The 20,472-nt window shown below is 31.7% G+C and overlaps 1 protein-coding gene across 1 annotated transcript in view; it reads left to right on the top strand.

Annotated features, from left to right (window-relative positions):
* The window catches only part of LOC126879857 (homeobox protein Hmx), a 77,854-nt gene extending 72,791 nt beyond the window's left edge, over positions 1-5,063 (top strand). Inside the window, exon 5 of the mRNA XM_050643172.1 lies at positions 204-5,063. Coding sequence (XP_050499129.1) covers positions 204-551 — 348 coding nt within the window. The 3' untranslated portion in view covers positions 552-5,063. The remainder of the gene's footprint in view (positions 1-203) is intronic.
* The last annotated feature ends 15,409 nt before the right edge of the window (positions 5,064-20,472 follow it).

Genomic DNA, 20,472 nt, shown 5'->3' with positions numbered 1-20,472 from the left:
ATGACTCAATTTCACAAACGTTGAGAAATAGCCCAACTGGTAGAAGGTAGAAAGTTAGGACACTACGAAAGATGTGCCAAACTTCAGTTGTGCTAACATGCTTGAAAGTATCGCTTAAACCACTTTTGCTTAATTCAGTTCGTTGTTCTTGTGTTTCATGCTTTTTTTACTCTATCAACTAAAGAGCTTTGTTTGTATTTCAGGTAAAAATATGGTTCCAAAATCGCAGAAACAAGTGGAAGCGGCAACTAGCAGCGGAACTTGAAGCTGCCAACATGGCTCATGCAGCCCAACGCCTTGTCCGAGTACCGATCCTCTACCACGAATCTGCAAATTCCTCGATACGACATCCATTCGAACAAAACCATCCTCTCAGTCTTCATCATCCTTTGGAAAGTAGAGACAGCGGTAGCGCCGGCGGTACCTCTGTGGTATCATCACCTGGATACCCCAGCAGTTTGTACTACCACCACCAGGCAGCAGTGGCCGCTGCTGTACATAGTCTGCCTTCTAGTCCTGTAAGTAGGCCGCCTATGTCTGGATTGGTGTGAATGTAAAAGAACTAAAAAGTTGGACTAGTGGCTGTAATCTAAGAATGTTTTAATAAAATTACAAATATATCAATAAACTCTTTAATATGGATATCAATAAACAATAAATCAAAAATATTCGTAATAAGTCTATACTGAAATGTTTTTTAAATTTTGAAGAAATTCTTAATTTCTATTTCTGAGTTTTTGGGGGAGGGGGAACTTTTCATTGGAACACTCTGTATTTATTTCATAAGATTTTAAAGTACTCAAACTTTAAACGATCGTAATTAATTAATTTTTTTATTTGGAAATAAAGCCGAAATTTAATTTCAAACGTAAATGGTGGCTTTATTCTTAAATAAAATAGTAAATTGTTTAATATGTCATAAGGAAACAGCTTCAGAATAATATTAATTAATTCTTAGAGTGCAGCATGGACCTTCTAAGTGATATGTACATTGTTAAGTGTATATAAAAATGGGTTTACGTGCAAATGACTTTTTAATATGTAAGTGCTTCATATTTATAAAGAAAATGATGAAACGCCAAGTAACCTGTAATATTTTTTTAACGAGTTTCACTAAATATTTCTCGACTTTAACTACATAGATTCTAACAAATAATTCTATTATAGAAGAACTAAAGTTCTGTATCTGTCAAGAAAAATCCAACTGCAACAATTGAAATATTTACTTTGAACTGCAACAATTGAAATATTTACAATTTGGTACTTTTATATAACTTTGGTAAATTGCCCGGAGTTGGTAAGTCTATGGTTGCTGTAGGAAATGAAATTTATTTTTGCCTTTTATGGCGTAGAGTAGTTTTTTTTTAATTTAAACCAATATCTTCTGATATTTTATTAACTGGTTACCATTTTCCGCGATTGTCTTCTTTAGAATATCATCCAGTAGAATCAGTATTAGCTACAGCATTATTATATTATCTGAGAATATACACAGCGTTTTTGTAAAAAACTTTTGGCACACGGGAATTCATTCACGGTAAGCTTGTGGAAAGAAACATTTCTTACTAAATGTTCCTTCCTTTCTTGGGGAAGTTTTAGGGACAAATCTACTCCTAATTAGTTTGACAGTTATATTACAAAATAAAAATTATTCTACACTAGACTACTACTAGACTTCAGTAATTTCTACAGTTTGTTTCTATAGTCTTCAGAGAGGTTTTCAGTACACTTAAATTTAAATTTACTACAATCGCTTTGCTATTTTGTTTTTCGTTATAAATATGGGCCCCATCTAACCGTCTTTTTTTTCGTATTATTTAGTTTCCAATTTACGCCATGTTTTATTGGATTTTTGCAGGAAAAAAATGTGCTGAAATTTAATAAACTATCATAGTCTAAAATTCTTTATCGGATTATCACATGAATAATAGTTTGTTAAAATTAACAATTTTGTAATCTTCATCTCCGATAAAGATAATTGTCAGTTTTTAACTCAGAAATATTTCTAATAAAATTAATAACTTTACACATGAAAAAGAAAATAAATGATTTTCCCGGAATCCCGTATTATAAATATGTTTACAATTACAACAAAGTATTTTTATTAGTAAAGTTATACATATATGGGTTTGCTGTTATTTAAAAATAGCAGTTAATATTTTGACCGCAAAAGTTAATAAAAACATTCATTCTAAGCAAAAAATGATCTATACATTTTTGTGATAAAATTAATAGTTTTTGATTTATTCGCTACCGAAAGTGAAATTTTTGCCGTAGAACAAATTTTATCAAACCAATTTCTTGTGAATTAAATTACCTACCTAAACATTTTTTCGTATCTCTGATGCTAATCTTTCTATTCTGAAGAAAATGACATTTTTTACCAAATTGCAAACATTCTTTATTCGTTTTAAACTTCAGTTTTTTAAAAGCTAATCATTCTAAGCCAGTCCAACTTCTAGAATCTATTAATAATACATAAACAAAGAAGAATAAATAAGGCCAATGACTAAAAACATCGCTAACTTACGTTATTATGCTTCCAATTGGATTTCTCTTTTTTGTTAAAAAAAAAAAAATATATTGATTTTTTAATCGTAACTTATTTATTTTTTATCTTAGAAAGTTCGTTAAAAAAGACTTTTGTAGGTTCTTACAAGATCTATAAGGCTATTAATATTAAATCCTTCTAAAATTCTCAGTCACAAAAAGAGGTGGCATTGAATGGGTTGGTAAAGGTGGTTTTTGCATGATATTACAACTTTTAATTATCAATAGCTCACTCAATTTTTGCCGTAAAAAAATTTTTTGCAATCCAATTTCTTGAGAATTAAATAGGCTACAATTTAATATTTAAATATTTTGTCGTATCTCTAATGCTAATCTTCCTATTCTGAAGAAAAGGGCATTTTTTACTAAACTACAAAAACTCGTTATTCGCTTTTAACTCAATTTTCTTAAAAACTAATCATTCTAAGCCGATAAAACTTCTAGAATTTATTAAGAATGCATAAATCATGGAAACGAAATCAGGTCAATGACAAATTTTAATTAGGGTCGTGATTAGGGGGTTGTTTACGATCACCTTTTCGCTGAAAACGAAATAGGGACTGACATTCTTTTCATTTAAAGTCGCTTAATTTTTTAGCTAGAGATTCTTTTCATTTCTGGAGATAAATATTTTTAAATGCTTTAATTTAGTTTCAACAAGTTATCCTCGAAGAATGCATAGTTTTCCGTCCTTTGACTTTGAAACTACAATATTTTTAGCACTTGACGAAGAAGAGCCAACATAATATAATAAAGTATAGTTCGATTACTATTGGTCTTAAAGAAAATAAAAAAAAAAACGGTTTTGTTTATTTTTTCAAAATGTACATTTTTGTTAAGTAAAGTTGTTTTGATAAAACAAAAACTTTTTGAGATATTAGCAGAAAACTTATTAAAAACATTGATTTTTTCGATATAAAACTAACACTTTCGATAGCGAATAAATCTAAACTATTAATTTTATGAAAAAAATGTATAGAACGCTTTTTGCTTATAATGAATGATTTCCACCCCCGAGATGGGGTGGCAACCACCCCCATGGTAAAAGCGCCTTTCGGCATCATATAGATTTTGATCCTTGAACTATCCACTACTTATTTTCAAATTTTCAAGCAAATCGATCCATTCTATAAAAATTGCGAGGGTTTGTCCTATTTTAAGCTTCATTACTTGGACTATCAATAAATGCTAAGGGTACATAATTCGCAAATATTTTACGTGTATCCCTACTTTTTCTGTCTTTACACGGCAAATTACGTGTAGTAAAATTCACACTGGTATGGATATGTAAACAATACTAGAATGTCATTCTACTTGAAAATGTCATCATTAATTTAAAGAGATGGCTTTTGAATGTTCTTGGATAACCGTTATGTTTATAATTGCAAATAATTAATTTAGATAATAAATGTGATAATTTTTTCACTAACTATGTATTCAGTGATTGTAATAATTTATTTGTACAACAAAAACTAATACTCAATCGAGAAAAGAGGAAAAGTGTTAAAGTGATTTTTTAATAATATATTGTTATGGAACGCTTACAATTTTGAACATCTTTAACAACAAAATACTTGGATCACAGAATATATTAACCTGATGTATTCTCTGCTTGGATCTTCCACAAATAATACACAATAAATAACTTTTTATTAAGTTCACGTCTTAAATCAATTATTTATCAAATACACTATATATCAATAATATTAAATCAATAACTCAAAATATTCCCGATGCAATGTCAAACATTTAAAATTGTCACTGATTGTCAGTGTCTGACTGACAATATATGCTGACAATATTATATTCGGCTGAGTGAGTTGTAAGACAAAGATAGATTTGGAAAATATTACCACTGCATTATGTTCATTTTTTTCGAATCCTGAAAAAACCAATAAATATTTTTGAAAAATTTAAACGCAGAATGAAAGACTAAATTATTACCGAGGGCCGAAAGTCCCTTAGAATTAATAAAAAGTTTATTTTGAATGAGAAATTTAAAATTAAAAATCACACTAAATTTTCTCTTAGTTTTTCACCCCTGTAACTTATTAAAATAAACATTATAGAAGTTCTCAGGGACTTTCGGCCCTCGCTAATAACGTAATCTTTCATTCCGCGTTTAAATTTTAAAAAAATACTTATTAGTTTTCTCAGGATTCGAAAAAAATGAATCCCCATTTGAATAGCATTACAGTCGAAAATACGTACCGATCCTCTTAAGTCTAGGTACATTAAAAACCAATTCCTCAATTTTTGGAACAAAATCTGTATCATTATTTGCCTTAGTATTCGAAATATTTAGTGAAATTCAACAATATTTTAAAATAATTTCAAAAAGCTCAATTTTAAATAAAAGTGTTGTGTAATTATTTTGCTGTTAGTGCAAATCGTACTTATATTTATACAAAATGCTATTGTACATACTTTTTTGTAAATGTGTCTATTCATGTAGGTATTTGTACATATTCAAATTTGTATGCAACAGGTTACCTATTATGCCAAAAATTAAAGTTATTAATACATGTATAATTGTGTAGTAAAATTGTTGTTATAATAAATGGAATAATAATCTTCGCTGTTTCATTTATCTTTAAAATCAAAACCTAACTATTGTGAAGAATTACTTTCTCTTTGAAATGAAACAGGAGACAGACATATTATATGAAAAGGACCAAACCTTCTAGGTTATCACCTATTCTCTTATGCTTCGCACAAGGGCTCTCTATGGAATCTTAGAAACTTGAAATATCTCGGACAGAGATACAACTTGTTCCAATTGTTTATGTAGGGAAAGATTCAAGGAAAAAGAATCAAAGAGAGAAGTAGAATACCGTTGCTGCGCAATCTGAGTAAATGGTTCGGAAGTACATCAAATGAACTTTTCAGAGCAGCCGTCTCTAAATTCCGAATAGCTATGTTGATTGCCGACATTCGTCGCGAAGAAGCCACTTAAAGAAAAATATGAAACCTTAGACGACGTTGGATTCCTAAGATTCAACATGATTCCTTTTTCTTTTGTTGCTCCTTCTTCTTTACCTGGCTGTTCTATAAGCAATTTTTCATGGAGCGAAGGACTTCTTTCTCTGGAAAATTATTGACTTTTCTGCAGAATTTTTGGAGAATCTTTCTCTTCGTTTCGAGGATCCTGCTTCTCTGTGTACACCAGTGGCAACGCGTGGCTTTTTCTAAAGTGTCACCAAAACCAGATGTAAAAAAATCTTTTTTAAAAAAATTATTTTGAACCTCCCAAATATAACTTTTTGTATTCAATCCTGTGGGATAAAATTAAACAAATCACTATTCCCAAAATGTAATAGGTATAACAATAAATAATAAACAAACTAAAGATATTATTCTACCATTACCATAAAATTAACATAAAAAAATGAACAAGTAGGAAAAAGAACATATTTTGAAAACTATTGTTTATATTTTAAGTCTTCCATTTTCAATAATTCTTTCATGCTCCCATTTCTTCAAAATTTTATATAAAAAAAATATAGAAGGAGAATGACATTTCAAGTAGTTGATCAATTACGCAATACGCAGCAACACCTTTCCACGTTTAAATGCACGCACACTGTAATCTTTAATAGGTACTAAACCAACGTTACCAATCCAAAAAATGGTTACAATACTGATATACAAAAGCGTGCTCACGCGACGTCTCTAGAGCCGTCGCTCCTTAAAATTTTCAGAAACGAGTGATAGCGAGATTCCTCCTGCGTTACCACTGCCAAATGTGGTAACAACGTATAATAACATGCAACGGATTCACATACAATATTTTCGTGCGTCTAGTTGGCTATTTACTGAATTATCTACTATTAACAAATATTTCTGTTGGTAAAAAATATAAATGGAATTATTTCATACTAGTCATAAAATAGTTATTTGCAAGATTTTTAACTGTTAATAATGGTAACAGTAGTTACATGGACGCTTTACCAGTGGTCTACACTTAAGTGTCGTGTATAGAGTGTGTAGAGTACTAGGACTAGGGTCCCGCTTCAGAATTCTTGTTAATCAACTCCCAAAAGGGACAATGTGACTGCAGATGGAGTTTCTCTTCGAGAAGGGGTTACCGCTGGATTTATTTTGGATTTGTATTTGTTGCTTCTGCTTCAGGTGTAAATGGGCCACTTAGTGTTTCTGCTAACTTAATTCGAACTATTTTACCCTTTAGGTAGGAATGAAGAAACTAGTGAAATGAAGGAATGAAGAGAAATTCAAAGCACTAAAAAAATTCAAGTCCTTTCACACCATGACATAGGTGGTTGTCAAGTCTATAAAATTTGTATTATTATGTATATTATTTAATAATACTAGCTCGTGTCCTTAAAAGAATTTTATTTATATACAAAACATAGATACAAAAAGTAGTATACTACTAAATGAGCTAGTGCGCCAATGGACAGCTAGTTTATCTCTTAAAGATCTCCTAGCCATCGAAATACATCGTAATATCCTTATATCTGAATGAAACCCTTATCCTTCTACACTGACTGGCACGAAAAACGGGCACCCCAAAAAATGGGTCATTTTTGATGTCTCGTATCTTATAAAGTTGTTGTCCGATTTAAGTATTTTTTAATATGTTATAGCCATATTCTTTAACAATATCTCTGTATAGTATTTTTACTACAAAAACGTTATTACGTAGGTCAAAATTTTTGACGTAAGAGAACTGTCAAAACATTAGAATGTGACTTTCATTATTGTCATGTTTATTATAAACATGGCAATAATGAACAGTCACATTCTAATGTTTTGACAGTTCTCTTACGTCAAAAATTTTGACCTACGTAATAACGTTTTTGTAGTAAAAATACTATAGTAATATTGTTGCTAGCCAGGTCAATTTTCATTGTATACCGGGTATACCAATCAAACTGGGTTTTCTCTCAATTTTCCAACACCCTGTGAAATATTGTAGCCTTTATAAAATATTGAAATTAAAACCCATCTATAGCCCCTAGTTTTCTTAACATTCTGTTTTTTTATTTATTCGCTTATGTTGGATAATAAAAAAGTTAGGGACTTTAACAACTAGCCATGTTCTTTATCAATACAGGGTGTTTCTAAATAAGTGCGACAAATTTAAGGGGTTAATTCTGCATGAAAAATAATCACTGTTTGCTTGATAAATCTATGTCCGCAAATGCTTCGTTTCCGAGATACGGGATGTTGAATTTTTTCTTACAAACTAACGATTTATTTATTGCTCTAAAACCGGCTGAGATATGCAAATGAAATTTGGTAGGTTTTAAGAGGTAGTTATTGTGCATTTTTTGACATACAATCAAAAATTTTATATTCACCATTGGCGTGCATGCAGGTAATATGACCGGGTAATATGAGCCGTATGCATGCCAATGGTGAATATAAATTCTTAATTGTATGTCAAAAAATGCGGAGCAACCACCTCTTAAAAGCTACCAAATTTCATTTGCATATCTCAACCGGTCTTAAAGCAATAAATAAATCGTCAGTTTGTAAGAAAAAATTCAACATCCCGTATCTCGGCAAAGAAGCATTTGCGGACATAGATTTATCAAGCAAACAGTGATTATTTTTCATGCAGAATTAACCCCTTAAATTTGTCGCACTTATTTAGAAACACCCTGTATTGATAAAGAACATGGCTAGTTGTTAAAGTCCCTAACTTTTTTATTATTCAACATAAGCGAATGAATAACAAAACATATTGTTAAGAAAACTTGGGGCTATATTTGGGTTTTAATTTCAATATTTTATAAAGGCTAGAATATTTCACAGTTGTTGTGAAAATTGAGAAAAAAAAACAAGTTTGATTGGTATACCCGGTATACAATCAAAATTTACCTGTCTAGCAACAATATTCTTACCGATATTCTTAACGATATTGTTAAAGAAAAAATAAAAAGGCTATAACCTAATAAAACAATTACTTAAATCGGACAACAGGTTTAGGAGATACGAGACATCAAAAGTAACATAAAATTTTTTTGGGGTGCCCGTTTTTCGTGCCGGTCAGTGTATATTTATATTTTCCAACATTGATTTTGCAAAACATTGACTGTCAATAAAATTTTCTAATACGTTCCTGGATCATTCGTTTTGAATTTACTCACATCATTTTAATAGGGATTCAAATTACACGCGTCTATCACTTTTGCCCTTCTATACAGCTCAGAAACCAGGCAGTTTGAGTCTGTCTCGTGTAAGTTCTTTCAGATATTATTAAAAATAAATTTATGTTAAAACATATGAAACGAATTGTTATTTTTGATACATATTAATGATAATATTACAAAAAATGTTAATTGTTTGGGGTTTTTTTTTATTTGTTTCCAATAAAATATTAAGAAGACTGAAAGGAAAGGTCTCTTCTTATGCGGATTATTTTAATGCGATTTTGAAGTTGTGCGATTTGAATTTCATCCAAAAATTTCTATTATTAACAACTAGTATAATTAATATTAACTACCTATTCCCTTCCAGATTACAGTATTTGGGTATTCCCCTTGTTACATGATGTAGCATGTAGCTATTATATCAATCTGAATTTCTCATTGAAAGGTATAACCTGTAATTATTTTGAAATTATATTTAAATGTAAAGTATTTTATAGTTTAAATGTTGCTGATTTCAAGTTGCAGTATAATAATCGGCGGATTTTGATTTCTGGATTGAAACATTTAAAAGTGTCGTAAAGTTTTATGTTCCATTAGAAGAGGTTTTTTCAGTCTCAATATCGTTAGTCTGCGTTTTTAATTTCTTCTTTAAGATTTTATTTGGCCCAATGGAGAAAAAAAAATATCAGAGACACAATTTTTGGTGGACAAACGTCCACCATTTTATGTGATTTAAGAAAATCACGAAACGTATCCCTACTTTTTCAATGCAAGTAAAATCTTTTTTTATGCGATTCCACCGCATAAAACCTTAATGTACTGATTAAATTAAGATTGAACACAGAAAAGACCGCCTAATGAAAAAGAAATAATAAAGAAACTAAAAAAATAAAAACTCAGGAAATGATGAAGTAAAACCTCAGTTGTTCAAATATGGAGGACCAGTACTAATTATGAAACATTTTAAAAAATTGCTGAAAGAAATATAGGAACAAGAACATAGGTACACCGACAGAATGGACTGGACCCACAATACCCCCTCATCTATGCCCACAATGTGCCAATTCACAAGAAAGGCGACAGAAATTCATGACATAAGTACAGCGCAATAGCGCTACTAAATGTTGCATATAAAATACATGCAGTAGATATAAAAGATAAAATATCACAAAAATAGATAGGTATATCCCATTCCACGAATATACGTCTGTTCTGGACTATTGCGACAACGAATATTTTACTGTGCAAAATATGAAGAACGAAAGGAAATTGCAAATTATATTGTTGTTTATTGGAGTAATTATTAGAGCAAAATACTTTCGTACTTCTTATGTTGCACACTAAAATATTCGTTGTCGCCATAATCCAAAACAGACGTATATTCGTGGAGTACACCATATTGACATAGGAAAATATCATTGTGGATTCAAAAGAAAATGCAATGCAGTAGATCAAATTTTCCTCCTGAGGGAAATACAAAAAGAAAGCTACGAATATGGGAAATCTAGGGTGGCCCTATTCATAGACTTTAAACAAGCTTTTGACAGAGTAAAACGAAAAGAAATATACAAGGTACTCCGTGAAATGGGAATTAGTGAAAAATTAGTAAGAATAATAAAAGTGACTCTAAAAAATAGAGAATAGGATAAAAATAATAAAATATAAATATAAATAAAAACAATAAAATCATTTTTAGGTAAAATTGTGGCTTATTTCCCATTTGAATATACTTGATTATAAAAATGCCACAAGAAAATAGCTTCAGAACAACATTAGGATAAAAATAAATGGAAAAGAAACAGATAAGTTTGAATTCAGTTAGGGGGTGCGACATGATGACCCACTGTCATCACTGTTGTTCAGTATCCTTCTTAAACTTCTCGTCAAAAGCTCGAATCAACAGCTTGTGTATCAACGAAAACACTAATCCCTAGCAGTCCCTGATGTCATGGTATTGATAGCCAGAAGTATTAAAAGGAATACTAAAAACATTAGAAATGAAAGCGAGAAAGAAATGGATATAAGTAAACGAAGAAAAGACTAAATATATGGAATGGATAAAACGAGAATACATACAAGGACAATACCTGACAATAATCACAGAAGAAAAAATATATTATACATTCGAAGAGGTAAAATGATGTCATTGCCTAATAGCGATATTCACAAGGAGACCAAATATATATGCACGCGAGAATTACGGCTGGTAATCGTTGTATCTTTGCTCTAAACAAGTTATTAAGTAGTAAAAACATCTAGAAGGGTACGATAAAAAAATGCTAAAATCTGCTAAGATAAGCTAAGACAATGAGAACATTGATAGAGAAGGCAAATGAATACCAACTCCCTGTATTTCTTGCCTTCATAGACTAAGAAAAGGCATTTGACAATAGAATATGTTAGAACGTTAATGGCAATAAGTTAAACAATCTATTCGCTGACGGAATCGAGATTATAGCAAGCACATTCGGGGAATTACAAACTATGATGGAGAAACTCGCAAAACAAAAACAATGACAAACACAGACGATAGAAGGCTAACAAGAAGAAGAAAGAGTGATTTTGTAAGATTTTTCATTAAAAAAAGTTTTTTTTTGATATATTAATTTGATGTTACAACACAACTATTTCTATTTCACATGGTATCCCTAAAATTGCTATACAGGGTGTTTCTTTGGGAAACGGAAATACTTTAACGGTAAATAGAGGTCACCGAGCCGGTTCTAGATATACTACATTTTTTGCCCTAACGACTTTTATAACCGAGTTACAGGGTGTTTCATCGATTTTGCTTATTTCTTTCCTAAGCCATAACTTTAGAACCACCCTGTATAATTTTTTTATATTTTGTACACATATGTCTCATTCAAAACCTAAACGACCGACATACCAACCATAAGAAAAATCCAGGTCCGGATTAACAAAAAATTATAAAGTAATTGTGACCTTAAAACAACACCCTGTATATTTAAATTTTGAAAATCTGTTTGCATATTTGAAAAGAGCACAAAAAAGTAAGTTTAATGGTTTGCTTCAATTTTTCGGCCAGACAATTTTATGACTTTAATTTTCGAATTATTTGAATTTTTTAAGAACTCTGACATAAAAAGCAGGTATTATTAACTTTTAGTTATAAATTATTAAAGTGAATGAATAAATACTCATTTTAAAAATAATCAATACTTATTTACCACATTGGAACGACCCAATTACTAATGACAAAAAATCCAGGTCCGGATTAACAAAAAAATATAAAGTAATTGTGACCTTGAACCAACACCCTGTATATTGAAATTTTGAAAATTTGTCTGCGAATTTTAAAAGTGCATACAAAACTGTGATTAAAGGTTAATTTTAATTTTTTCGCCGTCGATTTAATTGCATCAATTTTGAAATTATATTGAAATTTTAAATAATCTGAGATTAAAACCAGGTATTATTAACTTTTAATAATTTAATGTTAATGAATCAATACTTAAATAGTTAATACTTATTTACTACGCTGGCTCCATGGATTCTTTGGATTTGTAGCTGTATGCACATCATTAAAAATTAGAATTTCGAGAATTGGGATATTTTAATGATTTAGTAAAGAATTAAAAAACAGCTATACTAATCTAATAAAAAAAATTCGTTTAAACAATTCAACAATTTAATATAAATTAAAAATATTTGAACTATAACAGTTGCTCAAATTAAAAAATGCATTTCGTTGTTCGTTTTAAAAGATTTCGAATCGATTTTCTAATTACATTGAAATTATTCATCATTTTTCTGGCAGCTTCTTGTGAACTTGACAGAATTAATCAATATGAGTTCAAAATTACCGTAATTAAATTATCTGCGCAAAAATTTGACATGCACCTTTTAACGCAGTTTTTTATGCTCTTTTAAAATACGCAAACAAATTTTCAAAATTTCAATATACAGGGTGTTGTTTCAAGGCCACAATTACTTTATATTTTTTTTTGTAAATCCAGACCTAGATTTTCCTTGTCATTAGTAATTGGGTCGTTCCAATGTGGTAAATAAGTATTGATTATTTTTAAAATGAGTATTTATTAATTAACTTTAATAATTTATAACTAAAAGTTAATAATACAGTCGAACCCGCTTATTGGAATAGCCTTCGTGCCAATCAAAAGTATTCCTATAACCGGGATATTCTAATATCCGATCATTGGTCGCTAGTAGAAACGCTTCGGGCCTCAAATTTCTATTCTTTAAACCGGTATATTCCTTTAAGAGGTATTCTAATAAGCGGGTTTGACTGTATTTGAATTTTAATGTCAGACTTCTTAAAAAATACAATACAATTTGAAAATTAAACTCATAAAATTGTCTGGCCGAAAAATTGAAGCGAACCATTAAACTTACTCTTTTGTGCTCTTCTCAAATATGCAAAGAGATTTTCAAAATTTGAATATACAGGGTGTTTTTTTAAGTTCACAATTACTTTATAATTTTTTGTTAATCCGGACCTGGATTTTTCTTATGGTTAGTATGTCGGTCGTTTGGGTTTTGAATGAGACATATGTGTACCAAATATCAAAAAAATATACAGGGTGGTTCTAAAGTTATGGCTTAGGAAAGAAATGGGTAACATCGATAAAACACCCTGTAACTCGGTTATAAAAGTCGCTAGGCCAAAAAAATGCAGTATATCTAGAACCGGCTCGGTGACCTCTATTTACCGTTAAAGTATTTCCGTTTCCCAATGAAACACCCTGTATAACTATTTTGATGATTTTCTGAGTAATGTTCCTCCAAAGCACTAAAAAAATACCTAATTATCTGCAGGAAACATATTCTTTCTCTATTCTTCTTTACATGCCATCTTCGCGACAGAGGATGGCAATCATCACGGCTATCTTATCTTAGAGGCTGCTGCTCTGAATAGTTTGATTAATGTGTTTCCGTACCATTCCCTCAAGTTACGCAACCATGAGATTCTTCTCCTTCCTACACTTCTCTTGCCATGGATTTTCCCTTGTATAATTAATTGAAGTATGTTGTATCATTACGCATACCATGCCCCAGGTATTGCAGCTTTCGTGTCTTGATGGTTTCCAATATTTCCATTCTTTTGTTGACTCTTCTCATGACGTCGTTGTTTGTTACATGCTCGGTCCATGATATCTTCAGGATTCTTCTATACACCCACAGTTCAAATGCTTCCACTTTTTATCAGTCGACGCGTTAAGTGTCCATGCTTTTATCACGTAAAGCAGAGTCGAGAAAACATAACACCTTGCCAGCCTAACTCTCAAGTATATTGGTATATATTAACTGAAAATTTGCTAGATACCCGAAATAATTTAATGTCCCGACAAAAATTCCCTGTCGTGTAAGTCCTGCCCTGTAAAAGAAGGGATAACATTCGCGAGCAGCGCATTGTGCTCGTCCGTAAAAGTACCAGATGTTCCGAGGGACATGATTAAAGTTAAAATTCGAATTAAAGCCAATGGTTAATCTGTTAAAAGATTCGATAGTGACAGATAAGTTTAATCGTGGGGGTCCGACGTTGTTTGTCCTCCCCTTTGGTATTCTGTGTGGGTCGCAATCATAAAACACCGAATTATTGTTATTGCCTCCACGGCTGGTTAAACTTTCGAGATTCGACGGGGGATATACAGATTATTTGGGTAATTATCCTCTAACGAATTTGTCATTTGAAATTACTTTCGACTCTTGAATAGGGAAAATACGTGAAGAGAACATTAATTACTTTATGCACTGTTACCTTAGAAATCACGGCGTGTTCATAAGGTTCAAAAGACAGAACTGAGCAATTGGAATAAACAGAAGATCAACAGAAGATTTGTAAAAAAGGTCAAGATGTTCTGAAACAGTTGTCTTGTAGCCTGTTTAAGATAAATATTATTTTGTATGGAATTAATTCACGATTTATTACAATGGCAATCACATTTTACATTTATTTTGTGGTTTCTGGTTTCTACTTCCCATCACAAATCGTTAAGAAAATATAAGTTAAGAAATTATTAGGATTACTTAGGATACTTGACCTCAGTAGAGTTAGAATTTGTTTCAATTTAAAAAAAATATATAATAAAAATGTATACCATTTTTATTCAGTTGCAATGCGAAGGCAAAACAATCTTACTTTTCAATTAGAATACGGAGCGCAGTCCAGTCCTCTGAATCGCGATTTTCGGCTCTTTTTGGAGCCTCATCGGAAAGAACGTAGGCACTGTTCTCCATACCAAAATTAACCAGCGTCGAGAGGTTTTTCCACCCATTGCAACCGAAGTGAAGGTATTAGGTGACTAGCGTCATCTGGCAATTGAAAGATGAAGTTAGTTTTCAATCCTAATAGCAAAATTAATAATATTGAAAATATTAAAAACATTACTAAAAGATTTTTAAATTGAAAACTTATTGGTACATTTCCCTGGTGACACCTCCAAGGCTTCTACAATTTGCAAGCCAAATGGATGCTGCAGTCCAGTCCTCTTTGCTGCTGCAATAAGTTTTTAATTTAAAAATCTTTTAGTAATGTTTTTAATATTTTCAATATTATTAATTTTGCTATTAGGATTGAAAACTAAGTTCATCTTTCAATTGCCATATGACGCTAGTCACCTAATACCTTCACTTCGGTTGCAATGCGTGGGAAAACCTCTCGACGCTGGTCAATTGGGGTATGGAGAACAGTGCCTACGTTCTTTCCGATGAGGCTCCAATAAGAGCCGAAAATCGCGATTCAGAGGACTGGACTGCGCTCCGTATTCTAATTGAAAAGTAAGATTGTTTTGCCTTCGCATTGCAACTGAATAAAAATGGTATACATTTTTATTTTATAGTCGTATTACTCCGTAGAGTAACCAGGTGCATTTTCCGTTGGAACTTTACCGAGCTGCAGACGGGGGATGTGAATTGTATAGTTTAGAATTCCTTCCCTTTGTCTTCACTGCAGCATCCATTTGGCTTGCAAATTGTAGAAGCCTTGGAGGTGTCACCAGGGAAATGTACCAATAGGTTTTCAATTTAAAAATCTTTTAGTAATGTTTTTAATATTTCCAATATTATTAATTTTGCTATTAGGATTAAAAACTAACTTCATCTTAAAAAAAAATATATATACTGAGGAGTGAGCTGTAACTGGACCTAGAGTAGAATATATTAGTAAGTAACTTTAGACGAAGTGTTGCCCGCTTTTCTTTCCGAAGAAGATGTACTAGGAAGAGGCAATATATACCTAGTAAGCCTTCAAAATTTGGAATTAATGTTTTTACAATGGCTTCAATTACAACTCCAAAACATTATAACTCCAAAACATTTTATGCAATAAATATGGAGATGACAAATAAAAACCTTATTTTGTAAGTATAATATGGAGATAATCTTGGAGGCTTTCTCCCTTAACGTAAAACACACATCGTAATGTGACCCAAGATCACTGGTTTAGGTTTATTAGTTATAATTTGGTTATAGACTTGCTAAAGCTAAAGCTTGTAACACAACTATGGTTGGAAATATTTGAAAGAACAATAAAGAAATGTCTACGATTTTGAAAAGTGCGGGGAGGCGTAACCAATATTACTCCATACTTGCTTTTCAAAAACAAGCAAACTATCATCTCGTACATCCCAGAATTAGGCAAGAATACTCATGTCAATACTCTGGATTAACTATGTAGTTTATGTTTATATATACAACACATGAACACATCCAGAGATAGTAGAACGTGACCACATATTTGTTTCCATTTTTAACATAGCAGGTATAAATGCCTTTTTGCGATTTATGGACAACATGAGCAACACCAAATTATACGGCGTCGATTATTTTTGAAAAAACGTGCTTGTGTTTGCTAAATAATTATCAATTGCAAACACTATTAAATGAAAATAGTGCCAAGAAAATATGGTGTGGATTGAAAAATTCAGAGGGGAAGACGAAGAAGAAATCGCAAGTCCGCCTGTCGAAACCAAAAGACGCAGATGTAATTCATGTTCTCGTGGTATCGACCAGAAATCAAAATATTTTTGTAAAATGTGTAAAAATAGCGTTTGTCTGCAACATGTAAATATATTGTGCATTACTTGTAATATTAAAAATTAACATTTCCTATTTTATTTTTTACTACTACTGATTGCAACAAAATAAATTATTTTAATTCGACGATTTGTATATTTTTAATTAAACTTATTGTTATAAATTTAAGTTTTTTCTGATGTCCTTTTTATATAAAACAAAATTCCGCAATGTACTGCAAATACTATAATATGGCACTTCAAAAAACACATAAAATGTAAAATTGGAAATTTGGGGTCTATTAGACCTTATAAAATACGGTGGAACCTCGATAAGTCGGATTAATCGGAACCGCGGCCAATTCTGGTTTTCGAAAATCCGGGTTAGCCGGAGAATATGGTAAAAATTAATAAAAATACATATAAATAATAAACAAATACACATTATAATTGCAAAAACATGAAATTCATATGTACAGTACATCTGAATTAACGTACAGTTGTGTACAATATTGTTTATTTCTTGGTAAAAAACTCAGTCAAAGTGAAAAAATGTTTGTTTTGTCTCATGAAAATAGGTCCGGGTTAGTCGGACTTCCAAGTTATCGGAGGCTGACTTATCGGGGTTCCACTGTAATGACATCTATCGAAGACTAGCTAAATACCCAATCACCCTCCTTAATAATAACACATTTTTTGGCAACACACGTTGATCAAAAGTAGATAAATTTTAATTACACTCCCCTTATTTTAAATGAGTTTTTTATGTAGGTATTTGGCATGGAATATAATCATGTCATAATTTATGACATATAATTTTAGTTAACATGTACCTACTAACGTAGAACTAGGTGCTTTTTATCAGCCATCTCAAGATATTTATCAACAAAATTGCAATTTTGTTTCCATATGAGCATTGCTTATAGTATCTACTTATTAAGTATTTAATTACAGGGTCCAATTTAAATTACACCATATTTAAAATGCCAACTGCCAAATTTTGTAGTTACTCCTATAAAAGTAATAAAAAAGTTTATTAAAATTTTAAATATGTATTTATTACGAATATAATATAAATAATTAGTAGTAACTTAAAAAAATAATGGATTTGATTGTAGATGTACATATTTTATACATATAGCCCGTTTCACCCTTTCTGGCCGATTTGATATAGGCCTGGATCCTGTGTACCAAAAAAAAGTTGATTAATATCAAGCTGAAAATTTGTTATGAATAATAGCTTAACGGTGTCTAGTCGGACAAACTTTGATGTATGGGAACACTGGATCAGGGAAAGTTTTAATTGTGGAACGTGATTTTAATAATGTAACATGTCATCCTGGCAAATTTATGATTGTGAAAACTAGCAGGTTGTTTTTAAGTTTATTCAATAGCAAACTTTATATAATATATGAAAAAATGTTTGAACGACAAACATGTTGGGCATTTTAATAAGTCCGACACGTAGAACATGTCAAATTACAGGAATTATATTGGTGGTAAATAGCAGTCTGATTTTTGCATCAGAGTTTAATGAGAGGGTAACAAATCAATTGGAAGTTCTGTCCGACAAAATACATGGGACGTTTTCGTAGTCTGACGTTCGAAACCTGTAACCTGTTCCACAATTAAAACATCCCCTGCTCCAGTGTTCCCGTACATCAAAGTTAGTCCGACTAGACACCGTTAAGCTATTATTCATAACAAATTTTTAGCTTGATATTAATCAACTTTTTTGGTACGCGGGATTCAGGCCTACTATTAAAAACCACTGAAGTAAGATGAAACTGTCAATCAAATTACCAATGGCAAAGGGAAATATATTTTGTTAAACAAAAATTAATTAATCGTAATTAAATTATAAATACCTATAAATATTAAATATTTATATGTCAAAAATGAAAGGCAAGAAAAAAATTTTGCAATCTTTTTTTGTGTATTTTATGATTTTTTTTTTGAGGAAATTTGGGATGAACATTGATTAAGGCCTAAGGGTGTGAGTTAGTCGACCTTTGCAGAGCTACTTACACGCTATATCTTCTTAGGGTACGAACATGCCGAAGATACATGGATGAGAGCGGTGTAGGTCGCGATTTCGGTCGAGATTTACATCCATGACGGGCAGAACATACCGAAGATACCTTCCTTTCAGTGTTCTTTGCGGTTTCCATATAATTTGTAGACTTGTAGCATCCTGATTACAACAAGAAATGAATAAATACACCAGCCGTATCGCCTGCGAATGTCACGTGGTTTAAAATCCACCAATAAACTTTAATTTACCACGCGATCAGTAGCTCGATCGCGATGTAAAACAAACTATTTTGTTTTGGCATCGACAACGCTGTAAACGCGATGATAGGTCGCGAAGGTGAACAAGGATGTGTCATCCTTGGTATGTGCGATCTCATAAGAAAATCAAGGTTTGTTTTGACATCGATGCAGCGACCGCTATCGCGATCTACACCACGAACATCCATGTATCTTCGGCATGTTCCTACCTTTAGTCGTTGCCAAGCAGTTGCTGTTTTGGTCTCATGTGTTTCAATCGGTGGAAGACAGACATGATACATACCTACCTTATGATCTTCTCGCAGGATGTGGTTGGGATGGTCCATTAGTTCGGCAAATTTTTAATTTTTTTTTCTTGCGTTATCGTCTATCTGGTCTAATACTTTGATCTGTTGGGTGTCCCTAAAAAGGAATCTGCACAAGTCTATTTTAGACTTGTGCAGTCTTTATTTTAAAAATGTTTAAATCGAAAGGGACTAAATAAATCGTGATGGCTTGGTGTGAAAACCTCAGATCTTATTTTATAGATAATTGTACAGTAGAGATTTTAAACAGAATTTCTGCATACTCTAACCTAAAATATATCTGAAAAAATTATGTGTGATAATCTGCAATCTACATAAAGGTGTCCAGAATCAAAAATACCTAAAGATATTTTTTTGTTTTTAGGTTAGAGATTGCAGAAAGTAAGTTTAAAGTCTCTCCTACCAATCTATCTATCTAATTAGCCTTTTTCGGTCCATCTTTGAACATAAGCCTCCCCAATCCTTTTCCATTCTTCTCGGTCTGTCGCTACAGTTATCAACCTAGAGCCCACGTGCTTCTTGACATCATCTACCCATCTCATTTGTGGCCTTCCTCTGCTTCGTTTATATTCCCACGGTCTCCAATTTATGAGAATTTTGTTTCATCGGTCTTCTTTTTGTCTTATATTGTGTCCGGCAAATCTCTATTTCAACTTTGCAACTTCTGTCTAACATCCCTAACTTTGGTTTTCTCTCTTATCCACTCGTTTCTCATATAATCCATTAGTCTTATGTGCAACATTTGCCTTTCCATTGCTCTTTGCGTTTTTATGATCTTGTCCATGTTTGCTGTTGTAAACGTCCAAGTTTGGGAACCGTAAGTGAGAACAGGGAGTACGTATTGATTGTATACCTTGGTCTTAAGATGTTTTGGATATCTTTTGTTTTTAAGGATGTAGCTTAGTTTTCCAAATGCCGCCCATGCCAGTCTAACTCATCTTTTGATCTCTGCCGTGTGGTTTTCCTTGTTTTATAATTTGACACAGATATATATTTTTAATCGTGAACTTGTTCTCCTGTCAAATTATCTGTAAAATGAAATACGAGGTTTATACACTAAGCCATCGCAGTGTTTTTTTTTTTATTTAAAAAAGTACTGGGGTTAGTTATCATGATTGTCATAATTTTGAATATTTTATCTTATTACTCTGTTTGGTTATTCTGGGTATTTATTATGTTTGTATCATTCTATACAGCTGCGAGGTGAGT

This window comes from Diabrotica virgifera, chromosome 2 (assembly GCF_917563875.1).
Source record: "Diabrotica virgifera virgifera chromosome 2, PGI_DIABVI_V3a".
NCBI classification, from domain to species: Eukaryota; Metazoa; Arthropoda; class Insecta; order Coleoptera; family Chrysomelidae; genus Diabrotica; species Diabrotica virgifera.
This window is presented reverse-complemented; position numbering and strand designations above follow the sequence as displayed.